The sequence below is a fragment of the Ceratotherium simum genome, chromosome 26 (genome assembly GCF_057802395.1).
Source record: "Ceratotherium simum simum isolate JZ-2026a chromosome 26, ASM5780239v1, whole genome shotgun sequence".
NCBI classification, from domain to species: Eukaryota; Metazoa; Chordata; class Mammalia; order Perissodactyla; family Rhinocerotidae; genus Ceratotherium; species Ceratotherium simum.
Window position 1 is genome coordinate 24,591,298 of NC_141925.1, and position 18,150 is coordinate 24,609,447.

At 47.8% G+C, this 18,150-nt stretch overlaps 2 protein-coding genes across 2 annotated transcripts; one reads left to right on the plus strand and one right to left on the minus strand.

Moving 5' to 3' along the window:
• Positions 1–843: 843 nt before the first annotated feature.
• Positions 844–14,500, plus strand: KCTD13 (potassium channel tetramerization domain containing 13). Its single transcript, XM_004439409.3, has 6 exons — positions 844–1,254; positions 2,581–2,750; positions 10,425–10,514; positions 10,604–10,656; positions 11,345–11,540; positions 13,706–14,500. Exons 1-6 carry the CDS (start codon positions 1,011–1,013, stop codon positions 13,940–13,942), a joined length of 990 nt encoding a protein of 329 aa, XP_004439466.1. The 5' UTR covers positions 844–1,010; the 3' UTR covers positions 13,943–14,500.
• A 167-nt stretch (positions 14,501–14,667) lies between these two features.
• ASPHD1 (aspartate beta-hydroxylase domain containing 1) lies at positions 14,668–17,885 on the minus strand. The gene is made up of 3 exons (XM_004439410.3): positions 16,789–17,885; positions 15,427–15,540; positions 14,668–14,901 (listed from the first exon to the last, which is right to left on the minus strand). The coding sequence occupies exons 1-3, from the start codon at positions 17,624–17,626 to the stop codon at positions 14,792–14,794; spliced, it is 1,062 nt and encodes a 353-aa protein (XP_004439467.1). The 5' UTR covers positions 17,627–17,885; the 3' UTR covers positions 14,668–14,791.
• Positions 17,886–18,150: the final 265 nt, after the last annotated feature.

Consider the following 18,150-nt stretch of genomic DNA (forward strand, 5'->3'; position numbering starts at 1 on the left):
AATCTCCCTGGTAGACATTAAAGTCGATTGTTCAGTCTCTGATGTATCAGCTTCTAAACTGGATGTAGATCGGGTCAGATAAACGCACTTCTCACCACACTTTGTCAACAACGTGTACCTATCTTTTTTTTTTCAAGGTTGGGTATCTCACGGCAGTAGCTGGGATTCTAAGACCTTTGCTCAGCCACTCCAGCCACCCTTGACATTCTTTCTGCTCCTCAAATACACCGAGCGTGTTCCTGCCTCAGAGTCTGTGTATTTGTCTTTCCCTCTGCCTGGAACTGTCTTCCTCACACCTCCACGTGGCCGCTTCTTCTCTGCTTCAGGCCAGAATCACCTCCTCAGAGAGGCCCTCCATGACAACCTTACCTACTCCCACCCAGCATGCCCTAGCAGTACTGCCACCTCCCCTGGGAGCCCCCCCCCCCCCCCCCGCTTTGGCCTCCTTTGCGAGCTTCCCCTGGTGCTTTGTTCGAAGCTCTCCTCAGTCTGTCGAGCGCGTGGCGCTGGGAGGCGGGAAACCTTGCCCAATCCCCTGCCTCTCTGGGCCTCAGTTTTCCCTTCACGCCCGCGAAGCGCCCCGAGAGCGGAAAGCCAACCACGGGGCGGGGACGTCGCTTTCCACAGCAGGCAGATGGCGAGGCGTCTCCTGGAGCTGGTCTCCGGTACTCTCGAGGCCAGGGCACCTCACAGAGCCCGCAGCAAGTCTCCGCCGCAGTCTGCGAGCGACCCCTCAACGGGCCCAAGACCACTACGCATGCTCCGCACTCCCCCCACCCCCACCCCCGCCCCGCGAGGCCCGGGCGGGACCTTGATGCGCCTGCGCAGCTGGTCGGCCCCGCTTCCGGGCGTGCCGGCGCGATGGGGCTGAGGGCAGGTGTAGATGAGTAGCGGCGGCGTGTGGGCGTGCGAGCCCAGCGGTTTGGCCCTAGAGCTCGGGTCCCGGGGTCTTCGGGAGCGGCCAGGGGGCGCGGAGTGCTTAGAATCGCTGCCTGCTGCCACCACCTGGCATGTCAGCCGAAGCCTCGGGCCCGGCGGCGGCCGAGGCCCCGTCCCTGGAACTTCCTAAACCCTCGGGTCTCGAGCCTGGCGCCGCCGCCTACGGTCTCAAGCCGCTGACGCCGAACAGCAAGTACGTGAAGCTGAACGTGGGCGGCTCGCTGCACTACACCACGCTGCGCACCCTCACGGGGCAGGACACCTTGCTCAAGGCCATGTTCAGCGGCCGCGCGGAGGTGCTCACGGACGCCGGAGGTACGCGCGCCGCCCTCGCTTGAGCTTCCTCCAGCCTCCAGATCCCCTTCCTCTAGTCTGTCGTCGCCCCGTCTGCTCATGACCCTTCTCTCGTCTCTCTGCGGTCCAGTGAACTCATTCTCGCCTCCTCCGGCCCCCACATCCCATCTCATCGTCTCATTCGTAATCTCCCTCCTCCCCCAGTCTTGACCCCCAGCAATAACCAACATTTACGGAACCTCCCCTAACTCGGCCAGGCGCTGCGGTAAGTGATTCAACAGATCACCTCGGAATTTTCATTACCGCTCTCCCCCAGTTCTCCCAGTCTTCACCACTGAGCTCAAAAGACTTGGAAACCAGCCCTGCTGCCAGCAGCATCCTTCCAGGCAACCTTCATCCGTTTTTTCCAGCTGCCCAGCCTTTTGTTCCGCTAACTCAACACCGCTAACAACCAGCCTGGAGAGTTGGCGGATCTTGTCTGTCTCTGTGTTCCCCTAACCCAGGTTCCTGTACCCTCTAGGAATCCTTCTGTAAATGCCGATTGTAGCAGGAGAAGGCTGCTTTGGGTTTGCCAGGGACACCAGAGTGGAGGGTGGACAGTTCTCCCTGGCAGGCGAACCTTACCTTCTTCGAGTGCTACATTCAGGTTTGGGCCGCGCATGCCCAAGTGGAAACTTAAAGGTTTTTTTTGAGGCGGGGGGGGGTGATTCAGAAGGTGTAAACAAGGATTGTAAGAGCAGGAGAATAAACATTTGGGAGGTGGAGCTTAGTCTTCAAATATCTGAAGGTGAAGAATTTATTTGTTCAGTAAGTATTTGTAAGCCAGTTAGTGCTGGAGATACTTTAGTGAACGAATCTGATAAGATTAGCCTTATGGAGTTTGCTTTTTCGTGAGGGCAGGGTGAGAACAGTAAGCAAGTAAACATACAAAAAAAATACGTGTAATTCCAGATATAGTAATAAGTTCTATGAAGAATATAAAGGGTAAAATGGTAGACAACTGGAGGGTGGGGTAGACATTTTAATTAAATAGGATGGTCAGAATTAACACAAGAAGTTAGAGGTTTATTGATAAGGTAATCTGTAAGAACTTTCTCATGATGAGAACCTTCTCAGTGTAGAATAGACTTGGAAGAGAATTAATTCTCTGTGGCTGGATATGTTGAAAAGGGGCCTTGGGAGAACTCACTGGAGATGTTTTAAAGGGATTTTCTTGGATATGGGGGAGGTTTGAGATAGATCAATATTCAGACGTGTAGCTTTGAAATCCTTTTTTCATAAAACTGTAGTAGCTCCATGGTCCCCCAGCAAAGCCATCCTTCTTCCTGCCTCTCCCCACCCTACCAGGTTGGGTGCTGATTGACCGGAGCGGCCGCCACTTTGGTACAATCCTCAACTACCTGCGGGACGGGTCCGTGCCACTGCCTGAGAGTACCAGAGAACTTGGGGAGCTACTAGGCGAAGCACGCTACTACCTGGTACAGGGCCTGATTGAGGACTGCCAGCTGGCACTGCAGGTGAGGGTCCCTCCCTCGACTCCTGAGTCCGACCCCTATGCCTGGAGAGCTGCCCAAGCAGTTAGATATTAGGACATTAAAAAAAAAAGGGAATATGGGGTACTATTTGGAGAGGCTGCCTTTGGTCTGGCCCTGACTAGCCATGACCCAGAGAATTTAGGGGTACTGTCCTCTGTGTCCCTGCTGCCTCAGGCAGGGCACCCCTCACCACCACGTGCCAAGACTACTGCAATAGTTAAATGACTGCTCTCTCTGCTTCTTGCTGTTCCTACCCAGCCAGTCTAGCTGTTACACCACCACCTGAGTAATGATCCTTGAAAACAATCCCAGTTTACTCTCTCCCTTGCTCAGAAATCCTAAATAACTCCTTTGTGCTGCTAGGGAAAAAAATCTAAATTTAAATTGGAATATAATGATCTCCATGATCTGGTCCTATCCTGGGAGGCAGCATTCCACGCCCTGCCTCCCAGGGGGTTTGAAAATTTTTTTTTTTAGCAAAGAAATCTCATATAAGCAGAGCTGCTCCCAATAAAACAGGGTTGGGGGTTCCAGAGCCCCACCTGCTGGGCTTCTCTTCTGTGGATCTCTTAAGGTTCTGAGGAGAAGAGCTTGGAAAGCCTAGCCAGGATATATGGGTTAAGTGTCACCTCTGCCACAGCTGACTGAGTGACCTTGAGTGAGTCAGTTCCTACCTCTGGCGTTCTGTCCTCGTGTTCCAAAAGATAGGGAAATGAGAAAAATATGTACTGTGTAGTGAGTTTTACATAAAGCCTTTTATTCTGTTCAGTTTTTACAATGTTAAAAATGTTCTTTCATGATACGATATTAATAGGAGATTATAAGTTTCTTTTTTGATGCCCTTTATGTATTAAAAAGTGGCTACTATGAACAACTTTCTATTATCTTGGAGAGTACTTACTGGTTCTTGAAATCCAAAAATATAGAATTCCTTTAGGAAATATCCATGTTTTTCAAACTTTTCGACTGCATACCATAGAAAACAATGCATTTTATACTCACATACATATAACTGAAATAAGAGTTTCATAAAATGATACTTTTGGTGAAATACACTCTTTTTTTTTTTAAAGATTTTTTTTTTTTTTTCTCCCCAAAGCCCCAGTAGATAGTTGTATGTCATAGCTGCACATCCTTCTAGTTGCTGTATGTGGGACTCGGCCTCAGGATGGACGGAGAAGTGGTGCCTCGATGCGCACCCGGGATCCGAACCCGGGCCACCAGCATCGCAGCGCGCGCACTTAACCACCAAGCCACAGGGCCGGCCCATACACTCTTGATATATTGTTTTCTTTCTTTTTTTAATGCTGTTTGAGACCCGTTAAACTTATTTCATGACTCATTAATGGGTTACCACTTGCAGTTTGAAAAACATTGAACTAGATGATCTTAGAAGTGCATTCCTGCTGTATAGTTTTACATTTATCTAATGTTATCTCACATCCACTGTGTGTCAGGAGCGATTCTGCAGTCTGCTTGTACATACATCTTGTACCCCTGTTTGACATAAAAAGAAACGTGAGGGAAGTTGGGAATGCATCCAAGGTCAAAGAGCCAGTAAGCAGCAGAACTCAGATTCATCCCCAGGTTATCTGACTCCCAGGTGCAACGCTTTTTCTTCTGTGCTCCAGCTGCCTCCTATCCAGGTTTCCCTGAGATCATTCCCATCCCACCCTACTCAGCTACAATTTGCCTGTTTGTTTGGAGGTTTTTGTTTTTAAGATTTAGATACAGAGAATTGAGTTCCTCATATTCCTCAGTGTATGGCACTTAATCATCGTTGATCTATGCAAATCTTTTCTCTTTTTATTTTTTGTCTTCCCAGTCCCCTGCGTGCTTCCCTTTTCCCCATAGGTACCCCTCCAATTTTAATGTTTTGACACATATGCTTGGATTATGTTTGCATCCTTGAAAAGCTAAAGCATTGTTTTGTATACGTATGCATTTTAAATTCCCATAAATGGCATTGAGCTATGGGTCATGTGTTCTGTTTGTTCATTCAACACTCTTTGCGATCTATTCATGTTGCTGTATGTACATTTAGTTCTTTGCTTCTAACTGCTGCACAGGAATCTATGGTGTACATTCACCATATTTTATTTATACATTCCCCTGGGGTTGAAGACCTAGATTGCTGCCCGCTTCCTGCCCTCACAAACAGAGCAACCGTGAGCATCCTTGTACGTGTGGTCTTGTGGGTCCTGGGCCAGGGATTCTCATGATTGTAGTTGGGAGTGGAATTGCTGGGTCACAGGACACATACAAGTGAATTTCAGCAAGTATCATCAGATTACTCTCCCGAATGACTGTAGCACTTTATACTCTTGATCAACAGTGCATAAGGGATCCTGTTTCTGCATATCCTCGACAACACATGGCATCATCCAGCATTCTGATTTTGCAGATCTGATTGGTATAGAGTGATGTCATTTTAATTTGTATGCCTCTGATTAATAATGAGATTGAGCATCTTTTCATACTAGCTTTTTTACTTTCCCCTTCTGTGAATTTTCTATTCAGATTCTTTACCAAATTTTCTACTGAGTGTCCTGTCTCTTTCTGGTTGCTTTGCAGGAGATCCTCGCATATTTTAGTTTAGTTCCTGGGGAGAATTAAGCCCTATTACCCTGAGGCATGTATTGTACATAATAAATTAACTCTTCTCCTATGCATGTAGAATGGCACTTTTTACCTATCATCCTCTGGAGAGTTGAGAAAACAGGTACTCATATCATTTGCTGGGTTTTGAGATTCAGGTGAGGAACCCCAGTTGAGAAAGTCTGTTTCAGATAATGATTTCTAGTCAGTTTTAGACGTTGCCAATATTTTCTCTTAGAATGTCACCTCTCTGTGGCATCTGTTGTTGAATAGAAATCTTTGATTTTTTTAATTATAAATAACCATTTATTGTTTTTAAAGCAGTATATATGTATTGTAGAAATTTAAAAACCACACATAATAAAAAAAAATAAAAGCACCAAATATCCTTCCAGGTCTTTTTGTGTATGTGTGTGTGTTTGCCAAAATCGATCATGCTGTATGTTCTGTTTTGTAATCTGCTTTTTTTGTTGTTTGTTAATAATTGCCATCTTTCCATGTCAATAAAATTTTATCCTATGTAACATCAAGGGCATGTGCAAATTTTTCCGTTTGTTCCAGAAATGTCTTTTATAGCTGGTTCATGTAAGTTAGGACCCAGTCTAGATCCTTGCATTATGTCTGGTTGTTATGTTCTTTAAGTCGCTTCCAACTCAAAACAGTCCCTTTTTTCTCATGATGCTGACTTGTTAAAGAGACCACCAGTTGTCCTGCACAATGACCCACTTTCCAAATTTGCCTGGTTGTTTACTTGTGGTATCATTCGGTTTGTTACCCTATCCTATCCTGAGTTTTCTGTAAACTAGCTGGTAGATTTAAAGGTTTGATATTAAACATTTTGGTTAGAATACATTTTAGGTAATGTTATATGTTTCACATTGTGTTATATCGAGAGACCCGTTATGTTGCTAATATGATCCATCGTTAGTGATGCGCGGAATTGGCCCCTGGATTCAGGTGATGATGGTTTAGATCCCTCCATTATAGTTACATTTCCTTGTTGCCAACTATAGAGTAATCTGTGTCATGTTATTTAGGCACTATATGAATGGCAGTTATCTATCGACCACACACCAATTGATAATCCTTGCCTGAATCAGTAATTTCATTAGGATTGTAGAATAATTATGTTATAATTCTATCATTCCTTCAACATTATTATGTGGGATTATGTGTAAAGTCATGCTTTCCATTGTCAGCTGGAGAAATTATTGATTTTAATGTAATCAGATTCCTCTTTTTTTTCCCCTAACGGTGTATCATTTTTAGGGTCTTGTTTAAGAAGTTTTCCTATTCTACATTTTTTATTAGTTTTATAGTTTTTCATATATGGGTCTTTTAATCTAAAAGGAATTCACTTTTGTAAATGTGAATTACAAAGGGATTTAACTCTTTTTTGTCCTACATAGAGTGAGCTAGTTTTCCCAGTGCCATCTACTAAACAGTCTGTGGTACCCAGCATCCAGGATGGCCACCAGTGATTCTTGCCTTCTGTTTTTCAGGCTCTTGTTTAGTCCCCTCCCATGAATAGGGCTGACCTATGTAACCAGTAGGATGTTGCAGAAATGATAGTATGTGACTTCTAAAGCTAGTCATAAAAGACACTGCAGTTTCTGCCTCCCTCTTGGATCACTCACTCTGGGGGAAGCCAGCTGCTGTGTGAGGATACTCAAGCAGCTCCACGGAGAGGTCCACTTGGTGAGAACTGAAGCCTCCTGCCAGCAGTCAGCACAAACTCCCAGCCATGTGGGTGAACTATCTCAGAAGTAAGAGGATCTACTTCCCAATCAAGTCTTCAGATAACTACAGCCCTGGCCAAGAACTGGACTTCAACTTCATGAGAGACCCTGGGCCAGGACCACCTAGCTAAGCCAATGTCAGGTTCCCAACTTCTAGAACTGTGTGAGATAACAATTGTTTATTGTTGTTTTAAGCTGCTAAGTTTGTAGTAATTTGTTACCCAGCAACAGGTAAGATTTTGGTATCTGGAGTGGGGTTCTGCCATAATAAAAACCTAAAATATAGGAGTGCCTTTGTAGCTGGGAAGTAGGCAGAAGCTGGAAGGACTTTGAGGACAGTGTTAATAAAAGCCTCAAGAGCTTTTAAAGAGTCTGTTCGTAGAAGTCTGATGACCTTTGAGGAGGCTGCAGTGAGGAAAATGTTATTGGAAAGTGGTGTAAAGGGGATCCTTGTTACGTGGTGGTAGAAGTTTGTCAACATTGTTTCCTACAGGAATGTAGAAAGCAGAAAACATACCTAATGGACTGGGTGATCTCGCTAAAGAGATTTCCAGACAGAATGTTGAAGTTGCCACCAGATTTCTTGTTGCTTACAGTAAAATAGAAAGGAGAGGGTAAGCTCAAGAAAAAACAAGTTGAACAAAAAGAAGCCAGGAATTACTGGGTTTGAAAATTCCCAGCCTTTCAGACAAGAACTGATGTTAAAATTGACAAATGGCTTCCAGGCGAAGATCAAATACAAAGCATTCTCAGTAAAACGTGGTCTAAAGATGAAGTGGAGATTCTGATTGTAAAATCCTTTGTAGAACCTCAGAAATAACCAAGAAGATGCCTCAGAGAACCATTCAGTCAAATAATAGCACTTCTAAGAAGCTTAAGGGTGTTACCCGGCAGCAGTCTCAGCTGAAGCCCAAAGTAGAGAAGAGCTTATCTCACAAAGATTTGTGGGAGTGGCTTTTGTCTAATGACCTGAACCCCAAGACACCCATTAAGTTTTTAAGAGAATTATATTGGCAGAAACACTGCCAGCTTGGACTGAATGGGACAGAGACAGTGCAAGAGGAGAAGAGGCCTTTGGACCCCCAAAGTTCTCAGGCTAAGGAAACTATGGAGCTGCAAACATAGACTATCTTTCATGGGAAAGGAAGAATGACTCAGTGCAGAGCCAAGAGCCATAGAGCATCATTCCTGGACAAGAGTAGGTATCAGAGCTCCCAGCATTTGTCCAGCTGGATTACAGAATTTCTTTGAAGCAGTGACTTATATGTGCCTCATGTCCCCCCCTCTCCTTTTGAACAAGAGTGTCCTAGTGGTTATCCTAATGCCTGTTCCGCCATTGCATGTTGGGTGTGTGGAAGAGATAACTTGTCTCTTTAGTTCACAGGTCTTCAGATCAAGAGGAAGTGTACTTAAGGAGCTATAGTTAAGGCACTACACCCAAGGAACCTCATCCCCACCTGGACCCGATTTAGATGACAAGATTCTGTACTTCAAGCTGATGCTATAATGGCATGAGACTTTGGGGAATCTTGGGAGGGGGTGAGTGTTTTGCATATGGGAAGGATTTGAATCAGTGGGGGCCAGAAGGTGGATATGGATCCAGCCTCCAAGGCAGTCCCCAATGATTCTTGTGCCCTAGTACTCATTCCCTTGTGTAGTTTCCTCCCACATTGAATAGGGCTAACAAAACTAGGTCATAAAAGACATTGAAGCCTGCACCTTGCTCTCTGTTGGATTATTTGCTCTGGAGAAACCAGCTGCCATATTTATGAGGACACCCAAGCAACCCTATGGAGAGATCCAAATGACAGAGATCAGATGTTTTTTGTGAATAGCCAACATGAACTTGCCAGCCATGTGAATAAGCTTTCTCAGAAACATATCCTCCAAACCCAGTCATGCCTTCAGATTACTGCAGCCCCAGCTGACTTGACTAAACCTCATGAGAGGCTCCGTGCCAGAACCACCCAGCTAAGCTGCCCCTGAGTTCCTGACCCACAGGAACTGAGATAATAAATATTTATTGTTGATTTAAGCTGCTAAATTTGGGGACAGTTTGTTACACAGAAATAACCAATACACACTCCATACTTTCCCCACTGATTTGTGGTGTCCTCTTTATAAACATCAGTTCTCATATATGCCCCAGTCTGTTTCCAGGATCTCTGTCATGTTCCATTGTTTTTGTTTATTTCTACACCAAAACCACACTGTTTTCATTATTATGGCTTTGTAAGATATCTTTGTAAGATATACCTATATCTGGTAGGGTAAGTCTCTCTTCTTGGCTCTTTTTAAAAATTGACCTAAGTAATAGTAGACTTATTCTTCCGTATTAATTTTAGAAAAAGTCTTAGGAGTTTCTCAAAAAAAAAATCTTCTAGACTTTGTATTAGAATTGCACATCTAGTTTTTAGGTTGGGAGAGGTGAGAGGGATTTTGATATGAAGATTCTGGAAGACAGAGAAGAGGAAAGAAGCCTGTGTGTCTGGTTCTGATTCTGCCTCTAACCTCCCATCTAGCCAGGTTCATTCATTCAACAGATACTTACTGAGCATCTACTATATAGTAGACACTTATTCCCTAGGTAGGAAGAGAAGACCATAAGCAAATATTTTTACCAAAAAATGAGAAAATGTGAGGCACTGAGTGCCATGACGAAAGTGAACTGATAATGTGAAAAGGCAGAAGTAAAGGAGGCTACTTGAGGCAGAGAGCATAGGGAGGAGGACCAGCACCCTCTGAGGGGCACTGTTTAGGTTGAGATGGGACTCGCATGAAGGGGCCAGCCATGCGAACAGCCGAGTACAGAGCATTCCTGGCAGTGGGAACAGCAAAGGAGTGGAGGTGGGGGCAGTGCACAAACTAACGTGCAAAGGAACATCTGCGGGGCTGAAGCTCAGCAGGCAGGGGAGTGGTCGAGATAAGATCAGAGAGTTCAGGGGCCAGCCTGGTGGCACAGTGGTTAAGTGCGTGCGCGCTCCGCTGCGGCATCCCGGGATTTGCAGGTTTGCGTCTCAGGAGCGTACCACTTGTCAAGCCATGCTGTGGCGGTGACCCATATAAAAGTGGAGGGAGGTGGGCACGAATCTTAGCCCAGGGCCAGTCTTCCTCAGCAGAAAAAGAGGAGGATTTGCATCGGATGTTAGCTCAGGGCTGATCTTCCTCACAAAAAAAAAAAGTTCAGATCCTGCAGAACCTTTTGGACCACTAAGTCTGGATTTTTTCCCAAAGGCGACAAGCAGCTTTTGAAGGCTTTTATGTAGGGGAGTGAGTGACCTTTGGTTGTGCTGTTAACCACCTTCCGCTTCTTCTCCAGCAAAAAAGGCAGAACCTGTCCCCGCTGTGCCTCATCCCCACGGTGACATCTCCCCGAGAGGAGCAGCAGCTCCTGGCCAGCACCTCCAAGGTGAGGCCCCTGAGCCCTGAAGGGTGGAGGCTGGGGGCCTCTCCCTGCAGCCTGACCCCCACCCTTCTCCATCCTCTCTCCCCCAACAGCCCGTGGTGAAGCTCCTGCACAACCGCAGTAACAACAAGTACTCCTACACCAGGTGACCACCTCGGGGCGGGGAGGTGCATTGGGTGGAATCCTGGGCTCAAGCACAGCTCTGCTTCTGGCTCAAGGGGAGGGCTATGGCCACACACAGAGGTGAAAAGAATACCTACCTGGATGCAGATTCCAGCTCTGCCACTTACTCACTGGGTACTTTGGACAGGTCATTTTCACTTGTGAGCTTCAGTTTTATGGTCAGTAAACAGGTTCAGGTGAGGATTAGATGATAATGACTAGCATTTACTAAGTGCTTATTTTACAACAGGCATTGCACTAAATGCTTTACATATGTTTACTCACATAATCCTCGTAGTTGTTTCAGGTAGGTACTTTTGTGATCTCCATTTTACGGATGAGGAAATTGAGGCACCAGGAGGTGAAGTAACTTGCCTAGTGTCACTCAGTTAAAAAGCAGAGCTAGGATGCCAAGTGAGGCAGCCTGGTTCCAGAGCCTGCACTCTGGAGGTAGTGCAGAGGTAGCCACTCTGCTGTGCTGAGATTTGCTCAGCAAATGCTGCTTCCTTTCTGAGGCCTGCTTAGCCTGGCCCCAGGGTTGGAGGAAGCTCCCTGCTGGGCACCAAACTCCTGGGCAGGACCAGAGTGCTGGGTATCTGGGCCCCTATGTGAGGGGGAACAGAGGGAGGGAAGCCAGTTGTGCTGAGGCCTCCTGGCCCCTTGATCCTCAGCACTTCAGATGACAACCTACTTAAGAACATCGAGCTGTTTGACAAACTGGCCCTGCGCTTCCACGGGCGACTGCTTTTCCTCAAGGATGTACTGGGGGATGAGATCTGCTGCTGGTCTTTCTACGGGCAGGGACGCAAAATCGCCGAGGTGTGCTGTACCTCCATTGTCTATGCCACAGAGAAGAAACAGACCAAGGTCAGAAGGGATTCAGGGCCTGGTCAGGGAGGGCTGTGGTGGTGGGCAGGACCAGGACCAGGCAGCTCAGCAGATCAGGCAGGGATAAGTCCATCACTGGGAGTCAGGAGCTGGAGTTCCAAGTTCTGGGGTCTTAGCTGTGTAACCTTGGGCAAGTCCCACTGTGGGTCTCTGTTTCTCTACCTCTGAAATGAGGGTGTGGGATTAGAGTGGGATTCTTACCCTAGGCCAGTTGGGTTTCAAGGCGATCTTGAAATAGTATGCAGGTTTGGGAGTGTGTATACGTTTTTCTGTATAGAAGGACCATAGTTGTCCTTAGACTCTCTGAAGGGTCCATGACTCAGAATAGATTCTTAAAGCCTCAGGACCTTAGAACACACAGATCTCTTAGAACACACTGAGTTTGTAGGTCCTGAGTCATTAACATGGGAATCATCAGCAGATGCTTCCTGAGCCCCTGCTCTGCACTAAGCTCTGCACCAGGCTTGAAATCAAGGTGAATGAAATGCTGAGTAAAGTACAAGCTCTCTGACATGTCATCTAGCCCCTGATGATCTTATCAGCCTGGTCCCTTCTGACCTTGATATGAAAGATGGGCCTCAAAGATCTTGCACGCCTCTAAGCACCCAGTGCTATTTCACACCTCCCTCCCTTTGCACACGCTCTTCCCTCTTGGAATTATTTTTCTTCATCCCTGTCTGCCTAATGAACTTGTGCTTAATCTTTTAAGACCCAAGCCAGGCATCAGTTTCTTTGGGACATCTTTGCTCATGAACTTTCAATCGAACAACGCCAGACAAAGTTGGTCATACTCCCATCTTAGCTAACCATAGTATTTATTGTAGTCTGCCAAGGGTGGAGAGTGGGGGAGTGTTTACTTCAGCAGCAAGGTGTTAGTTTCTTAAGGGTAGGGCTGTATCTTTTTTTCCCTATCTCTAGCACTAGCCAGGCTCTTATCATACAATGGAAGCTAAGAGACTTTATTGAGTGCATGAATGAATGAATGAATGTCCCAGCTTCCAAAAAGCTTCCTCTGTAATTGGGAAGACAAGAAGATAAACCAATAGTTAGAATGCAGCTTGTTGGGCCTGCCTGGTGGCATAGCCGTTAAGTTCACACGTTCTGCTTTGGTGGCCTGGGGTTCGCCAGTTCGGATCCTGGGTGCAGACCTACTCACCACTCATCAAGCCATGCTGAGGTGGTGTCCCACAGAGAGGAACTAGAAGGACCTACGACTAGGATATGCAACTGTGTACTGGGGCTTTGGGAAGAAAAAAGAAAAAGAGGAAGATTGGCAACAGATTGTTACTCAGGACCAATCTTCCTCAAAACAAACAAACAATATATTCATAAACTTCCATGAGAAGGAACACACACAAAAAAAGTGAAATGTTTAAAAAAAAAAGAATGCAGCTTGTTAAGAGTTATGTTAGTCATATCCCTCCAAGCCACACGAGGGGAACCGCCAGTCCCCTTTTCAGTTCATCCCTTTCTATTCTCTTCATCACTCTGCCTCGTTGCATTGGCCTCCTTGCTGCTGATCTTCAAATAATACACTAAGAGCTCTTACACTTGCTGTTACCTCTTCCCAGACTGCTCTTTCTCTAGTTGTCCACCTGGCTCCTTCCCTCCCCTCTTTTGGCTGTTGATTGAATGTCATCTTCTCAGTGAGGCCTTCTCTGAACTCCCTCTTGGAAGTTGTAACATTCCTGGACATGGCCATCCCCACCCACTTCTCCTGCTGTATTTTTTCCTGTAACATTTATCATCATTATTAGTTTATATTTTATTGTATGTCTGTGCCCTCCCCCTAGAATGTGAACTTTCTGCAGATCTTTGTTTGTTTTGTTCACTGCTGTATTCCCAGTGCCTAGAACAACACCTGGTACAGTGCACTCACTCAGTAGATATTTGTCAAATGAAAGGATACACCAAGAGACTTGGCAGCAAAGGAGAGAAAGCAAATAACTCTGCCTGACTTCAGAGCTGGACCTTGAAGTTTAGTGTGACTTTGCTGAGTAAAGAAGCTGCAGAGAGGACAGTCCAGGCTAAAGAACCTGTGACTGCACAGGCTAGGAGGTGTGCCAGTACAGGAGCAGCTAGGCAGGGGGAGGCTGTGTGACTGGGCCAGAGGGTGGGAGCTGGGGGTTGCTGGCCTTTTGCAGGTGGAATTCCCAGAGGCCCGGATCTTTGAAGAGACCTTGAACATCCTGATCTACGAGACTCCTCGGGGTCCAGACCCAGCCCTCCTGGAGGCCACAGGGGGTGCAGCTGGAGGTGGCGGGGCAGGCCGAGGGGAGGATGAAGAGAACCGAGAGCACCGTGTCCGCAGGATCCATGTCCGGCGCCACATCACCCATGATGAGCGTCCTCATGGCCAACAGATTGTCTTCAAGGACTGACCTTTGACCTTTCTTCCTGTTTTCCTCCTCCCACTGGGACCCAGTCCCTCTCTAGCTTTTCCTCCCCTTCCCAGACTTTTGCCCCGGCTTTGCTGGCCAAGTCGTGGGTCTTCCTTCTGTCCCTTCACTGCATGATACAGTTCACTTTGGCCCTTTTCCATTCATTCCCACCTCATTGCTAACAACACAGTACATTCCAGCCCCTCCCCTCAGTCAGAGCCCTTCAGAAGGCCTACATTCATTTCCTTATCCCCATCCTGGTCCTGCTACCTTCCCTCACCAGCTGGTTTAGAATGATTTAGAATTCCCTTTCTCTTTTTTTAGTACATTGTACATGGCAAAGTGTCAAGCCAGCCATTAATAACACCCACCACATTCTGAGCCGCCTCCTTACCATTGTGCAGGGTAGTTTGCCTGCCTCTTCCTTCCCCCACCATTCTCCCTACCTCCTTAACTTTCTACTAGGCTGACCTGGGCCTGCACCAGCTCAGCCATCTTCTCAATCTGTTTCATATTATTTATTTTAATTTTCTATTAAATTATTGGAATAAAGTTGAATTGAGGGTCTGGTGCTAGCTCCTGGGGAAAGGGCCAGGGAGATGGCTTGTACCTGGCTGGTTGGATGGGAGAAGACCTGAACTCCTGCCCCAAGCCTTTCCCTGGGGCTGGTAGCTGGGAAGAAAGTAGTCAGGAGTTAAGATTTAAAATCTGTATTTCAGTGTTTGCTGGCCAGTTCCCACCCTCAGCCCCACCCCAGCCCGTGCAATGGAGAGGAGCTCCTGGCTGCCACTCAAGCCATCCCTGAGTGCAGCATCTCTCCAGCCCGATGTCTGAAGGGAACACCTTCCTTCAAGGGTCTGGTGCGAAGACAAAGTCGAGGGCCTGGCGCTCGGCCCCAGCCACGTTGGGGTGCCAGAGATCCACGATGAAGACCACTCGAGGCCCATCTTCAGGGGAGCCTAGGGCACATGGGGACGAAGACAGGAGAGCAGCTGACATTAAGTACTTATCTGCCAGAGCACTCACCAAACTTTCATAAAAGCAACACTTGGTGAATAAGTGCCAGGCACCGTTCTAACCCTATGTGTGTTAACTCTTAATCATCAAAACAGAGTTAGTACCATAATTATTCCCATTTTATACAAAGTCACTGAGGCATAAAGAGGTTAAATAACTGCCCAAGGTCACACAGTGCCAGAGGTAGGACAGGAACCCAGGTGGTCCAGGTCTAGGGTCTTGTGCTGTTAACCACTTTGCTATGCTCCTACATTAATTTATTTAAGCCTTTCAGTCACCTGATCAAGAAGGCAGTTGCCCCATTTCACAGGTGATTGGAGAAGTTATGTGACTTGTTCAAGGTCATGCAACTGGAAAATGGTGGTGCTAGAAAAGGAAGCCAGTTGGGCCTGATGCTGCAGCCTCTAGTCTATTCCCCTTCACTCTTTAGTCCCTCATCCCCCCTAGCAGAATGGGAGCCCCATTACCATTATGAGCCACTGTGTGCAGGAAGGAATCATCCACCAGTAGACAGTGTCCCTCAGCCCAGCACTGGGGCTCACCCCCGACCACCAGCTCACAGCCAGGGGGGATCTTCAGGCCTGTGGAAAGAGACCGGGGTATCCCAACATTCCTGCCTCTGTCAAAGGGGCCCACCCCATTCAATCAGTAAGTAGATCTAAAGGTCTTAAAGGCCAGGGTCTATGCTGGTCTCTCCTTGCTCTCTGGAAGGTGATGCAAGTATAATTACAATATACTGTATGAAAGTATTGAAAGAAGTGCTAGGAGATGGGGAAATGCAGTGCAAAGCACAATCTGTTCTGTTTCAGAGAAAAGGGAAGGCTTCCTGGAGGAAGTGGCATCTCCTCTTGGGCTTCTGACAGTTTAACTCAAGAATCGACTATGTGCTAGGCCCTCTCTCCCACGAGGTATAAAACTGATGGCTCCATCCTGGCCGAAGGACCACACAATCGAGTGCTGTGAGAAAACTGAGCAGCCAACTGAAATGATGGGGAATAGGAAGACATCCCAGAGGAGGTGTGGCAATTGAAAGTGTCCTGAAGACTAAGGAGGAGTTTTCCAGGAGGTGATAAAGTGATAAGGGGTAAAGACATTCTAAGTTAAGAGTATAGCATGCGTGTGGCATCTGCTAAGATCAGCCAGAGGCCTTTACAATTTAGGGCACAGTGGGAGGGAAGGGGAGGAAGAGAACAGGTGGGAGATGAGGAAAGAAAGAATCTGGACTTCATCCTGAGGCCACTGTGCTTAGAAGTGGAGGACACATCCAACTGGTAGCATGGGAGATGATTTTAGGCAAAACAAGGTCATCGCGTTAAAAATCAGAAAACTGTTCTTTTCCATTTTCTTTCAATCTTTAAAGCATCAAAAAGAAAATTTCAGTTTGGTGCTACCATGACTTTAATACTCCACTAAGATTGCTGCCTTCTAAATGAAGAGAGCATAGGCTTCAGTCTCTGAGAGACTAGAGTATTTAGCTGGAATTTGTAAAGCTTTCTTTTTTTAAGTTTCAATTTGTTTTTATGAGTACTTTCTATTTAGGGCAAGTAATACTGATTATCATTGTTCTATAAAGATTCCTTTAAAATAAATCAGTAAAATAAAACGTGGGGAAAGTCAATATGAAGAAACAGCACAGGTGGTAAATGACTATGGCAAAGCTTATAAAAATGGTTTGCAGATTGTTGAAGCTCAGGAAATGCCGTGAAGATTTCTGAGGAGAAAGGCATGATCAGAACCACAGTGTAGAAGGCTCTGGTGGCAGGGCAGAAGAGAGTCTGGAGGGGGAATCATGGAGGCAAGGAAGTTGTCTGTAGGCAGCATCTACTTACCCAGATGACATCTGACCCGCGCATTGGTGGGCCCGCAGCGGCTCTCGAGCCGGGCCCCAGGCAGGAGGACGGAAAAGCCAGCATTGCCGAAGGTGTTGGCGCTCATAAAGCTCCGCAGCCCCCTCAGTGCCCGATAGGCTCCTGGGCACTGGCGGCAGTTGCTGGGTTGGCACCGGCCTGCTTGGTACAGCAGGAGCTGGTAGCACCCAGGGGCCAGGGGTGGGGACCAGCCCCGAGGCAGAGGGGTAGTCCCTGAGAAGTCGCAGCTCACAGCCCCAAAGTCCCGCAAAATGGCAGGGAAGCTGCTCTCCAGGAGCTCCACGTCATGCCGCTGGGCATCCCGTGGCACGAAGGGGGCTGAAGGCAGGTCTGGCAGGAAAAGCAGGCCTGGGCGCTGAATGCCCAGGACCCCTAGCCCTCCCCCAGGGCCTGGGCCACCCTGAGCTGCCCGCCTCACCCTACCCATCCCCGCCCAGGAGTAGCGTCTGGCATAGGCCCGAAGGCGACGGCTCACTAGGCCTTCTGTCCTGGGTCCTTCCCCAGGCTCCCCAGAGCTCCCTGGGCTAGGCCTGCCAGCTTCAGAGCATCCCCCAGGCCCACCACTGACACTCCCAGCCCGACTCCCATCCCCCAGGGCCTGCATGTCTTGGGAGCCCAGACGGTAGCAGTACCAGAGGAAAAGGGAAGTGAGGGCTCCAAGGAGCAGAGTAAGGGCTGAGGAGGCCAGGGGCAATGGCCATGCAGGTATGATGGGCAGGGAGGCCCTGGCCAAGAGGCCTGGGGCATCTTCCAGACCCCAGTTCCCCTGTCCCCCCAGTTCTCCTCCGGTTCCCTCCATGGCTGCTCCCTGGTTACCCCCTGGGCTGTTTCCCTTTCACGTTCCCACTCTTGGTTCTCTCTCCTTCTGAGGGCTTCTCTCCACCTTGTGTCTCCCTCTTTCTCACCTCCTTCATGTACCTCTAACTCTCCTTTCCCTTTCTTTCCTTCTAGCTTTCTCTCCTCCTACCTCTTCTTTTTCTTTGCAACTCTCTCCTCTTCCTCTTGCGTCCCCGCCCCCTCTCTTCTTTCTCCTTCCGGCAGTTTCTTCTCTCTCCCTCTGCCTCTCCTTTCTCCACCCTCTGTCTCCCCTCTCCCTTCTTCTCTCCCCCTCCACCCCCGCCCTTCTTTTCGTTCTTTCTCTTCCCCCCCTTTCCTTCTAGCTTCCCCAGACAGCAGTTCCTACCCCACCTGGACCCGCAGCCCCGGAACCCGCAACCAGTCGTCCTCCGCAGCGGCTTCTCTCGCTCCTTCCTCCCCTCCCCTCCTTCCTGCCCTCGCTTCTCACTCGACCCGACCCGCGGGTCCTGTCTCTGGCTCACCCTC

Bases quoted from the DNA above. Each gene is read 5' to 3' on its own strand.
- KCTD13 (XM_004439409.3), top strand. From the start codon at position 1,011: ATGTCAGCCGAAGCCTCGGGCCCGGCGGCGGCCGAGGCCCCGTCCCTG. The intron at 10,657-11,344 runs GTGACCACCTCG...CTTGATCCTCAG, and splicing joins AACAAGTACTCCTACACCAG to CACTTCAGATGACAACCTAC. The intron at 11,541-13,705 runs GTCAGAAGGGAT...GGCCTTTTGCAG, and splicing joins CAGAGAAGAAACAGACCAAG to GTGGAATTCCCAGAGGCCCG.
- ASPHD1 (XM_004439410.3), bottom strand. From the start codon at position 17,626: ATGGAGGGAACCGGAGGAGAACTGGGGGGACAGGGGAACTGGGGTCTG. The intron at 15,541-16,788 runs GTAAGTAGATGC...CTCTTTCCACAG, and splicing joins GCGGGTCAGATGTCATCTGG to GCCTGAAGATCCCCCCTGGC. The intron at 14,902-15,426 runs GTAATGGGGCTC...CATGTGCCCTAG, and splicing joins GCACACAGTGGCTCATAATG to GCTCCCCTGAAGATGGGCCT.